Source organism: Pogonomyrmex barbatus, unplaced genomic scaffold, assembly GCF_055798465.1.
Source record: "Pogonomyrmex barbatus isolate J1 unplaced genomic scaffold, ASM5579846v1 scaffold3, whole genome shotgun sequence".
Lineage (NCBI taxonomy): Eukaryota > Metazoa > Arthropoda > Insecta > Hymenoptera > Formicidae > Pogonomyrmex > Pogonomyrmex barbatus.
In genome coordinates, this window is record NW_028297127.1 from 14,380,864 (window position 1) to 14,393,242 (window position 12,379).

A 12,379-nucleotide genomic window follows, 5' to 3' on the forward strand; every position below is an offset into this window, starting at 1 on the left:
TAAACTGAAATTCAATCTTTATTGAAGAAAATATTATATTAAGCGAAATATTATATTAAGCTTAATACAAAATGAATAAAATTACAAAAAAATATTCGAAAAATATCGCAAAAGTAATATTGAATGGGGAATATTTATATGCGTTTAATCGTTATTTGAACACAACTACAACCGTCTGACTCAAATATGAACACGAAATCAAAGATCATATTACATAATCTCACTTATAACTCTATTTCCTGGCTAGAGACAAGTAATTAATATCGCATGATTTAACTATGTCGTTTATATTCATTTTATGCAACTCGTATTCCTTGCCAAAAAGAGTTGTTACGTAAACAATCTATAAGTACAAACTCTAGATCGAATTATCAAGCTAACGTGAATAAATTAAGTGAACAATTACATAAGATCGATAAGCTCTGCAGAATACGCAATAGCAATTGTTACATTAATAGAGTGTAATTTTAATAGAGTCACGGCAGTATGAACTGTTCGAAACCAATCGCTGAGACGAATCCGAATGATATAACGTTAAACGCTATCGTGAAACTAACAATGTTGTTGTCAACTAATTAATGTATTTTTTAAAGCTACAAAAAAATAATTAATACGACTATACACATATATACCAGTTTTTGTACAATTTTCTATAATTATACCTAATTATATGTTATCGTCACAATCAAACGCGCAAAGAATGAGTCATGATACTTATCGAACAAAATTGATGGTTATTTCTACTTCTAAAAAATCTTAATTGGACGATTCTATTTTAAATAATTATATGTAAATTTACTTTTGAAGTTTTTTAATTTATTCTCCGTGAATCAAATATTTATCATAACTCGTTCTTGCTAATACAGGATGATTTAAAACAATCGTTTGTCCTTAAAATCATATTCCTGAGACGATTCTAGACGATTTTTTTCTCTACCAAATTTTTATCAGAAGCTTAATTTTTGAATATAGGGGAAAACAGTTCGCGAATTACGGGCCGCGTACAGAAGACAGGCAGGGGCGGTGCGACCCAGCGGACGTTTCTACGCGGGTGATTGCATGTGCGTGCATCCGCGCACGCGCGCGCGCATATGTGTGGTAAGATGCAAGGCATGCATGTATTGCATGTATCAATACTCGCGTGTAGCTATCAGCTGATTGCATCGAGTGCCTCACGTAATCGCCCGCATCGGATAGTGAGTTGTATTTCTATCTTCTGTATGCGGTACTTCGCGAACTGTTTTCTCTTATAATTAAAAAACTAAGCTTCTAATAAAAATTTGGTCAAGGAAAAAGTATCTTAGAATCGATTCAGGAATATGACAATTTTTTTAAGGACAAATGGTTGTTTTGAATCACTCAGTATACAAGACACAATACCAATATATTAATATCAGTAAGTGTTTACATTAAATTGAGTACATCGCATTGATCGGTTGAATATAATAATAGACATTCACGAGGAAAGCCGAACAACGCGAACCGGTCGTTAAAACTCGACGAAGATAGAAATATCCAGAGATCGTCCAAATATCCGAAGCTTTTCTCTCTCTTTTTCTCTTCGATTCTTCCTAGATTATAGAATTATTATTACAAGCAATTATTACACACAATTTTACAAACTATCGACCTTAAAAATGGCTTCAAAAGTGTTCTAAAAATGATTCGGATATTTTGGCAATCTTCGGGACTAATCTCTTAGACACTGGACCACTCTCGCGTTATTCGGAAACATTCCCAACGAATTACGAGGCCTTGATCGCCGGGAAATGGGTTCGCTGAATCGGCACGATTCGCTCGCCTGGCGCTGGTAATGCCAGTCTGGGCGCCGTGATGGTCAGGATGCCGTCGGACGATAACTTGGGCTTCACATGACCGATGTCGTAGCCCCTAGGCAGCAGATAGCGACGCACAAATTGTCGCGACACATAGCCGTGTTTGTCCTTCCTCTCGTGATGCTTGGCCTCAACTGTGATATACTTGTCATCGGTGCGCACGGTGATCTCTTCCGGCGCGAACTGTTGCACGTCTACGATTACCTCGTACTTGTTCTCGTCGCGTTCGACTGTCGCCGAGCCGCCCACCTCGCGCTCTATATTTTCAAACATATCGCGCCACGGCCAGAACGACGAACGTAACAACGGGACCGTCGGCGTTCGCCACAGATTGTTGTCGCGCGGAGTCAACTGTCGGAGATGCTCCTCCATTTCACGGTGGTAGCGGTCTATATCATCCCACCAATTGTTGAACATGTTCCTCGATACTAATGCCATGATTTTCTGCAAGCAAATAAAAATACAAGGAAATAGATCAATGTTCATCTGACTTACATCCGTCATATGTAATAAATTATTATCGTTTTTATTACAGATTTTTTGCTTCTGTGTTGGACGGCTTATTTATGGAAGGTAAAAAAACATTGACAATAACCAAACAAAATTTAAATAAGATATAATGCTAATAATAAATGGAAAATAATAAGATGATAATAATAATAATAAAATTAATAAAACAATAATAAAATAATGTTTATAATAAATAGAATATAAATAATTATATCAAATATAGATGTGTACTGGACAAAAATTGATGAAAAGAAATATGTAGTGTCGAATTCTAAAAAATTCTGATTAGTTTAAAATCTAGAAAGCAATATAAACGAAGTTTTCTTTCTCACTATGATATCTGTTTTTCAAATTATATAATTTTTCAAAAGAGAACAGAGATATTTATTTTAAATATTACTTTTAGATATCATTTTGTCCTTCAATGAGTGTAAGTAGTATAAGGACGTATAGAACAAATACGTCTTCAAAACAAACGAAAATCTCAAGTGTCAAATCTACAATTTAAAACAGCTATAATATCTTTTTTTCAATTTTTTTTTGTTAATCAAGATTTTTTTCCTTTTGTGCCTTATTCTATAATTCTATCAATACCATTCCTTTTCTTTTATTATTCTCTAACGATTTTTTGCATTAAAAATTAAAAAATTATTTAAAATTATTTAAAACTGATGAATATTTAACAACTTTGATTTTAAAAATCAATTTAACAATCACTATAAAAAGAAATATTAATTAAATTTGCACATAATAAATAAGATAATCGTAACGATTTAATTTCTCGTACGTAAAAGTTATTCAAACAAAAGGACTGTGTTCAAACAATTTTATAAACTGTTTTTTAATTGTGGCATAATTCTTTCTTTATATAACAAAACTTTAATAATCGTTATTTTAAACGCGGTAAAAAACTTGTAATTCAATTAATTTGCGTAATTTTTGGACAATTCGCTGATGCGATGAAACGCTAACGCGATGAACTTATAGGAAGTAAATCACTATACATACCTTTTTTTTTGAGAAATCACTTGCTCTGTTCGTTAATATCAATGTCAAGCACGTCGAATGCTCGATTCACAAAATTACTCGTAAAACTGCGCAATAAGAAATTATTTGCGAGACTCACTCCCTTCGAGCAATTCAGTGTTGCGATCAACTGCGCAACAGCTCCTATCGCCTCGGTTTATATTCGATTGCCGCACTTTTCGAGATAGTTCTACTGCAAGGTGCGCATGCGCGTTCAATTTCTCGTTGCTTCCAGTAAGATCACTTATTCAAATCGAAGTTTCTTTCAAATATCTACATATCTCTCGAAAAATCCGGAAAAAACATTTGCAAAATCGAAACATTATTTGTTAAATTAGAATATAATAATTTATTTTTATGGACAAAAATACAATACAATATATGATTCAATAAAAATTAAAACTGAATGACATTTAAGTGTCGGTCCACAATAGGTGATTTAAGCTTTAAAAAGTAAGAAATTAACCAATTATAATCGAATATGAAAAGAATACTCGACTATGATTAGTCAATTTCTTACGGCTTAAAGATTAAATACTTATTGTGGACCGACATTAATCCTTTTATTTTCAAGGCAGTTTCTATATAGCTACTTAGAATTATAAAATAACAAACTTACAAATTTATCTTTCATATGTTCTCGAAAAACGTAGATATTTTTATAATTACAATTTATCGAAAAATCTATTTTATTTAAATTAAATATATAAAAAAAAAAAAACATTTTCAAAGAGAAAGGAAAAAAGCAAAAAAAGCATATCAAAAATAAAATCTTTATTAAAAATTTATTTTATTCATTAGGTCGTCATTTTGTTTTGAATAAAATTGTATAGTACAAATACTTTATAGTAAAAATATTTTGTTTAACGTTTATATAATTAAATTGAATGCAGGCAAATGTGCACATATGCGAAAGAAGCTTTTTTGCATTAAATATTTAAATTTCTAATTGCTTGCTTCATTTATTTCCAATCTTCATATCAAGTACATATTTATATATCAATATAAAATTATATGTACATATATAACTATAAATGTTTAAAATATTCTTTTTGTAAAGATTATGGTGTATTTTCTGCTCATTTTTATAAATAAATACATCGATATCTTAAATATAATAATAAATGTATTGTATTTTTTTATTTTTTTACATTTACTAATAATTTTAAAAGAACATCGTCAGTCTTAGGTTAAAAGGAATAATTTTATAGTGAAAATTCTATTCTAAATTATATTTATAGCACTTTTATGTTATTCTTGATAGCTGTGCACCAATAAATGTGCTTAGATATGTACTTATCACATAAGAAAGATACACTATTGTGTTGATGACAAGACACACATTTAATAAATTTTAAATTTAAACATTTATAAATTAAAACAAATTTAATTAATAATATAATTATAAAGCATAATTTTAGTAATGCTTTTATAGTTTTCATGCATTTTGTAATTATCATTGACGGTATAAATATATCGATAAAAATGAGCTGAGAATATGGCTTGTATTTTGATATTCTTTATAGCTGTTACTAATTACGCCTCGTATCTATTTCAAGTGAAACATTAGTCACTGTAACATTTCATCTGCTTTTATCCACAGATGGAAAAGAGATAGCCAAGAGAAAAAAAATATAGTACTTGGATATGAAATCAGCACATATGCAAGATCGAACATATTGTATTAAGACTCTTGATTCTTTTAAATAAACATATTGGTTTTATAACATAGGCGAGAAATGATATATAATAAAATTATTACAACTTTATCTTTTAGTTCTTCTTAAAAAACTGTAAAAACTAAATAACTTTTACATGACAGATCAGAAACGTTTCAGTTTTCCACATATTTTACAAGTTTCAAGATCACAAAATTATTGTTTTTAAGAGAAAATTAAAACATGAAGCTGTGTATAGCAATTAATTTATTGCATTTCATTTCTAACTTAAATATCATAAACCAATATGGCTGTGACAAGAGAAATGAACCTTAACATACAATACGTCGATGATATGTCAACATTTTAAATTCAATTATAGATAGACATCATAGATATCAAGATAATCATTTAGATAGCGGCACAGCTTTGCTTTATCTCCTATCTATTCTACTTAAATGGCACATTAATGATATTAAAATATAAAATAATAGTAAATAATATTAAAAAATTTACATCATTTTGGCTTACGTCATTCTATGACAATCATGATTCTTCGGTAATTGGCTTTAAGACTTTATACGGATTCAGAATGCCATTTGGATCCATCATTTTCTTTAGATTGTACATCATTTCAATCTCGGAAGAACTTCTGTTCATATGAAGATATTTAGTTTTCTTGAATCCAATTCCATGCTCTGCACTTATGCTACCACGGCATTGAGAAACATATTCAAAAATGAATGGTTCCAATTGTGCGGCTACGTCGTTGTAATATTCTGGTATGGAGACTTGTACATGGATATTTCCATCGCCTAAAAATAGAAAAAAAAGAAAAAGAAAATTTATTCGTAAATATTAGATATTATTTCCATATACTTTTTAATCATCTTTATTTGAAAGAGATTATACCTAAATGGCCATAACCGCTTATTCTAACAATACGAGGATCACGTATTCGCTTACGAAGTACTTCAACAACTTCATAAAAGAACGAATGTGGTAAAGAAATGTCGTATTTGAAAACGTAACCATCACGTAATACACCTTCGCTGATTCTTTCTCGAAGTCCCCATATATTCTGCAAATTTAATCAATTTAAATTAATTAAATTAAAATTTAAATTAAATCAAACTTAAATTTTGACCAAATTTGAAAATTTTACTTTCAAATTTATCAATTCAACACGATTTAAATATATAGAGTGTCTTATTTTAATCTATCATTCCCTAAAATTTTATTTATTTTCAATTTTAGAAAAAAATGTTTTATACAAAAATTGTAAGGCTTCGAGGAAGATCATGATTATGATATTGATTCATTCGCAGCTGACGCCACTGTCAAGATTTTTTTATGATCGCTATTTTTTTTTAATGGAATCAAATATTTTTTGTTACGTAATATAATTCCTCTAATCTGGATAAAAAAGTTTTTTAAAATATAAATGTCAAAAAATTAATTTACATATTTTATATTTTATTCTTGCAATATTCTGACATAAAATATAAAATATTTCATAAATTATTCATTTTTTAATATTTGTATCTTAATTTTTTTTTATGTAAAATAATTAGTGCTCCTCGAAAATCTATAACTTTTGTATAAAATGTTTTACTTTAAAATTGGAAATGAATAAAATTTTGAGAAACAATGTGAGATACTTTGTATACAAACAATTAAATTTTTAAAAATCAAGTATAATATTGAAAGATATTTATTAGATTCAGAAAAATAAACGGAGACTGACTGGATTTGAACTCGGGAAGATCCCTCGCCTACTACCAAGACACTTAATCTGCACGACCGCGACGGCTTCTCCCTGTTAGCTGTTTATATTCCGAATCTCTTTCATGACCACTTATAGTCGTCTAATTCTTATAATATGAAATATTCTTTTCTTAAATTTCCAGTGTAAGTTTTTTACTTCAAATAATACAAATATAATAGCAATATAATAGCAATATAATAGCAAATATAATCCTTTAATTACTTACATTAAGTTTTGTCGTTTCATTAGTCAAAGTACCATCTTCGATGAGGTCGTTGTTAATTGCTTCCTCCAAGAAAGAGGATAACTTTTCTTCGTCATGAGTCAAGTGACTACCAGAAGTTTCAATAAGCATGTAAAACTCATGACCATTTTTACGGCTTGTCAATGGATTCTTCATGCCCAGATTAGTAATGGAGACATCCAAAGATAGTCGATCCATCATCTCACACGAAGACAAGATTTCACTTAACTGGCGTTTCGCTAGATGATATGTTTTTAACACCTTATCAAAACTTGCCAATCCTGAAATTACATAAGTGTACATCCTTAAAAATTAGGTTTTTTTCAGACAATCTAACACAATATACTACTATATACTACTTTTTATATTTTATTCATATTACATACCTAGAAACGCGACATTCACAGCTTTCGGTAATGGTGGACATTGAATAACAACTTTAGTTACAATTCCTAATGTTCCTTCCGAACCGATAAAGAGATGCTTTAGATGATATCCGGTGTTATTTTTCTTTAGCACATTCAGAGCATCCACAATATCGCCATTTGCCTTTACCTGAAAAAATAGGGACAATTATTTAATATTATTTCCTTATACATATAAAACTATAAAATAATTTTAGCTCGTATTTAGACTTACCGCTTCGAGTCCCAGAATGTTTCCATGAAGATTGCCGTAACGCAAAAGTCGTACTCCACCAGCGTTAGTCGAAACGCAACCGCCGATTAAACAGCTGCCTTTAGCCCCCAAATCTAAGGGCATCATCAATCCAACGGTAGCCAAGTGATTCTCCAAATCCTGTAAAACGCAGCCAGCCTCGCATGTCAGAACACCTAATATCGGAAGTGTATTTTTTTGTATTTTTAATATAATAACAGTATAAGAAAAAGAAACGCGTAATCAATTTGCATCTAAAATTTCAAGGAATCCTATTGCAATATTTGCACGTGCTATTCTCTGAAACATATAGATTTTTTTCAAAAGATATCAGCATTAAAAAGGAAAGAGAAAAATATTTAAAATTTTTCTAATTTAAAAATTTTACTTTCTCAAAAATATTTCATTTAAAAGATCAAATTATATTGCAAGAACATATAATTTATATAAAATAACATTTTTATCAAATAGCATTTTTTTAATTTTATTAAAATATATAAATAGAAAATTTGAATAATAAAATTTAAATTAATAATTAACTTAAATGACATACTTGAAATTTTCATTTAAGTTTTTTAGCAAAGATTTTCACAGAAAAAGAGAAATTTAGAATTATAACGCCATAATAATAGTTATCATCTACCTGCTAATTCATTTGTGTCCAGAATTTTATTCATAAGCTTCATGGAAATGACTATTTCATCAAAGATGGGATTACTACCTCCAACAAGACCGGTATTACCACTTTGTGGACAAACCGCTAATCGTCTCTTGTTACAATACTTCATAATGGCCGAAACTTCTTCAGTCGATTTTGGTTTCACAACTAGCTGACTGGCACCTGGCATAAAAAAAATTTTTAGGACAAAAAATTTTTTTTACATCATATATTTCTAAAATGTTGTAATTAAAAATTTATCCCTGTACTTCCTTATAACTACCCCTTATAATTACTACTTACCTCTGACGGTTTTAGGGAAATCGATATTATAGCTTTCAATTTCATCTGGATCTGTGATAATACGATTGGAGCCGAGCAACGAATCGAAGAAACGAATGTCTGCATCTGTGACAGTGGCATAAAAACCACGTTTCATTTTGTACCTGACAGACGTTAATTCGGGCTTTAAACTGCTGGTTGAATAGTGGCGACCCATCTTCCCCAAACATGGAGCGGCAGCCTTGTTGCACCGCTGAAGCAGGATGTTCATCAATGCGTGTCGCATCCTGACTGTTTTTCACGTTAAATATTTTCCACGTTAAACTACTTTTCACGTTTCCTAAAGAAAGAAAACATACCGATTGGATATTTGGATTTTTAATTGAACGTAAGCTTTTCTCTTTCCAAAACAATGGGGATAATACAGAAAAAAATAAAAAAATAAAAAAAATCTCTTATTGCTTCACCTGATTATCGACAAAAAAAACAAGAAATAAAAAATTCGCAAATAAAATTGTTATTATTAAAAAAAGGATATATATGAGATAATACTAAAATTAATAATTTATAAAAATAATAACAATTATATATGTATATATTATTATATATGTATATGTATTTTATATATATATATATATTATATGTTTTATATACGTATATGTAAAACATAGTAATCAGTTAAAACTAAATCACTTTCGTATTAATAGCACTGAGACAAATGTTTGGTATAAATAACAAAAATTTTATTACTGATGTTAAAACTATTTCTTGGTATATGACTAAACTATTGATTACCAAGCTGATATTAATTCGTTGAATTATTAAATAAATAATTAATCATTTAGTGATATAAATTTGTTTTGTAAAACATTCAGGAATATTTTACAATTAAGAGAAAAGAACATTTTATATATTTATTATATTAAGTATTTTATTTATTATTTATTACATATTTATTTTAAAAATGTTTGGTTAATTCAGTATCATACCATTTCTACACTTAACTCAGTATCCATTAACTCAGTATACCATTCTACATTTAACAAAAATATTTTCTCATAATAGATAATTTTTTTGAAATTACAAGAAAAAACTTATTTTCTAATTGTAACTCAATTTTATATTATTATTTATAAAATTTGAATAACCAAACAAAATTGTGTTATTAAATCAAAAAGTTTATCAAATTTTGCTTATCTAATAAAATATATTATATTTTGCTATTTTAATAAAATTGTCTAATAAAAATCGGCTTGTAAATAATTCTCTTTTTTTTTGTTACCATTAGTATAACTTTTTTCTCAGAGTGATTGTCGATAATCATTGGGCAACATTAAAGCATATTTTGCATTAAAGTCATTGCTCTTAAAATAAAAATTGTTCATGATTTCATGTAACCGCTAGATACAAAGTTTCATTTTCATAAAGACTCAAATAAAATTATCGATAAAATTGCTGTTAAAGAATTTTTAGTCATTCAATTGGATTGATGGAATTTTCTTCTCTTTCGGTTAAATTTTATTATGTACTAATATATATAATAAATTAAATATAAATAAAAATGTTATAATTATCTATCTAAAGGTATGTATAAATGTTATGGTATATAATTATTTTGTACACAATTACATTAAAAAAAAATTTTATAGAAATAAAATAATCTAAATTTTAATAATCTAAATAATCTATAAAACAATTTATAATGGATAAAAAATATCGATTAATTTGATATAAATAAATAAATTAATTAATTTTTACTTTTATCCTATTAATATTTATTTAATAATAAATAATAAATTTAATTTTGCACAATCGTAATTTTGTACAATCCTAAAAAAGCATTCAAAAGAAAAATCACAAAAGAAAAATTGCGAAAATCGAATTACTGATATGCATTCTATATTAATATATTCGGGATTAATATATTTGTTTTTATAATAAATTCGAATAAATTTCGAAATGCAGAAAAAACGCAAATTAAATTATACTTCTTATTGCATAAATTCGTGAGTTACAAATTGCAAGTTCCATTCTAAAATTCATAAAGAAATAAGATGTTTTATTCGCTTATTGCATTGGATGCATTGTTACGGTGACATTTCGTCCTACGACAAATGAGACAATGCCCTTGGGCATCCTTACAAAAATAGCATCCTCATACCATGCTCATTAATTCTCGGTAATGTGCTACACCACTACTGCACATAATCTGTACAATAACATAATTTGTAGTGTAGTATGATTTATCGACATAAATATCATAATTTGCTGACGGAAGCTACTGCCATCTTCAGGTTACTTGTCAACTTCGAATCTCTGCATGTTTATATCGACATGGTAATACTTTTTATCACAAAAATAGTTTATACTCTCCCCCCCTGCCCTGCAAAATCGAACAAGATAGTAAAGAATAATTTATTTATGTAATAATAAATCTGTCTTTTGTAATTGAATTTTTCACACTTTCTGATTTATGTTCTTCCTTCTCCTTTAACATCTATACACATTTCATTTTCAACATAGAAAATACAAAAATATAGTACAATTATAAAGGGCAAACTTAAAATTTTTTTCCATTGTAATATCAAAAAATACGATATTAATTTTCGCCATTTTGATCCCTCATAGTGATTAAATAAGATTAAATCATATATATGTTGCATAGCTTCAATGTTAAAACGATTTCACAAAATGTCGCAAGAAATATGCAAAGTGTTTATACAGATGAATATATGGAACAAACATTTTAGAAATCGCTTCTTTTATATTTCAATTTATGTTTCAATTTATGGTCCATTTTCTAGAAGATTTGTTTACACTTCCGTCACATATTACTCTATCACTTTTACGCTTTGGATCTGTTTGTCAGAGAAACAATTACATTGTAATCTTTCAGATAAATAAAGATAACATTATACATAAAGACAAATGTTTCTCAGATCAAATGTTTCTTTCTCGATTTTTCATAAACTTTGAGTCTATTCTCCATCTCAATAAAAATCTAGTATCTTCGTGACACAAAACTATTTGCGAGGAAAAGAACCGGCTCGGGTATTTGTTCCAGCTTATCTCCCACGAAGTTGCAATTCGCGGATTTACGATAACCAGGTAGTTCTTCTTTTATCTCTTAGCGAGCTAAATATATATTTAAATTCTTATCGACTTCTGCATCGTTTTGCATCGCAACTCCAGCCGTCGTCGCGAGCGGCCTGTTTGCAGCCATCGCATCCCCGGTGGACAGGATACGATGGAACATGAAATACGTATAGCGGATTGCAAAACGACCGCCTGTTGCAATAATGTCAGCGACGAGCGTTAACGGCCGCTATCCGGCGTTATAGTGATTAAGGCGTGGCTATCTTAGCGTGCCTATTTATAGCCGAACGTGCATACGGTCGGCGCGCGCCTTTCACGCGCGTGATCGTGCGGAAAGTGCGATTCGTCGTCCGCGATTGATGCGAATTGACCGCGCGCTTGCATCTCTCGCTAGCGATCGGCGCGCGAATGGCGCGCCGAAGAGAGGCGGTCGCGAAGAACCGAATTTCATCACTCGCGCGTATAAATCATCGTGTCCAAGCGGATCCACTTCTCACAGCTTGCGCGATATATATTCGACTCTCGATTTTTCCACGCCAAATCGTCACAGAGTCATAAGTTTCAGTTTATGGCGAATTCTCGGATGACTTCCCTCAAGAGAATTCTCGAAATCTTCCTTAACATCTGACGTTAATATGTGCCGTG

At 29.6% G+C, this 12,379-nt stretch overlaps 2 protein-coding genes across 10 annotated transcripts in view; both read right to left on the reverse strand.

Moving 5' to 3' along the window:
- LOC105431244 (protein lethal(2)essential for life) lies at nt 1-3,512 on the reverse strand. The gene is made up of 2 exons (XM_025219337.2): nt 3,354-3,512; nt 1-2,279 (listed from the first exon to the last, which is right to left on the reverse strand). Exon 2 carries the CDS (start codon nt 2,271-2,273, stop codon nt 1,746-1,748), a length of 528 nt encoding a protein of 175 aa, XP_025075122.2. The 5' UTR covers nt 2,274-2,279; nt 3,354-3,512; the 3' UTR covers nt 1-1,745.
- The window catches only part of D2hgdh (D-2-hydroxyglutaric acid dehydrogenase), a 19,719-nt gene continuing 10,764 nt past the window's right edge, over nt 3,425-12,379 (reverse strand). For 8 of the 9 annotated variants that reach the window (XM_089079799.1, XM_089079795.1, XM_089079797.1 and 5 more), the window contains 7 exons: nt 8,660-8,978; nt 8,342-8,539; nt 7,681-7,874; nt 7,428-7,596; nt 7,024-7,322; nt 5,942-6,110; nt 4,131-5,844 (listed from right to left, as the gene is read on the reverse strand). In XM_089079799.1, the coding sequence (XP_088935925.1) occupies nt 5,576-5,844; nt 5,942-6,110; nt 7,024-7,322; nt 7,428-7,596; nt 7,681-7,874; nt 8,342-8,539; nt 8,660-8,924 (1,563 nt within the window). In that variant the 5' untranslated portion in view covers nt 8,925-8,978 and the 3' untranslated portion in view covers nt 4,131-5,575. Of the gene's footprint in view, nt 3,565-4,130; nt 5,845-5,941; nt 6,111-7,023; nt 7,323-7,427; nt 7,597-7,680; nt 7,875-8,341; nt 8,540-8,659; nt 8,979-12,379 lie in introns of those variants that run through there. The other variant, XM_089079793.1, reaches the window with a different exon arrangement.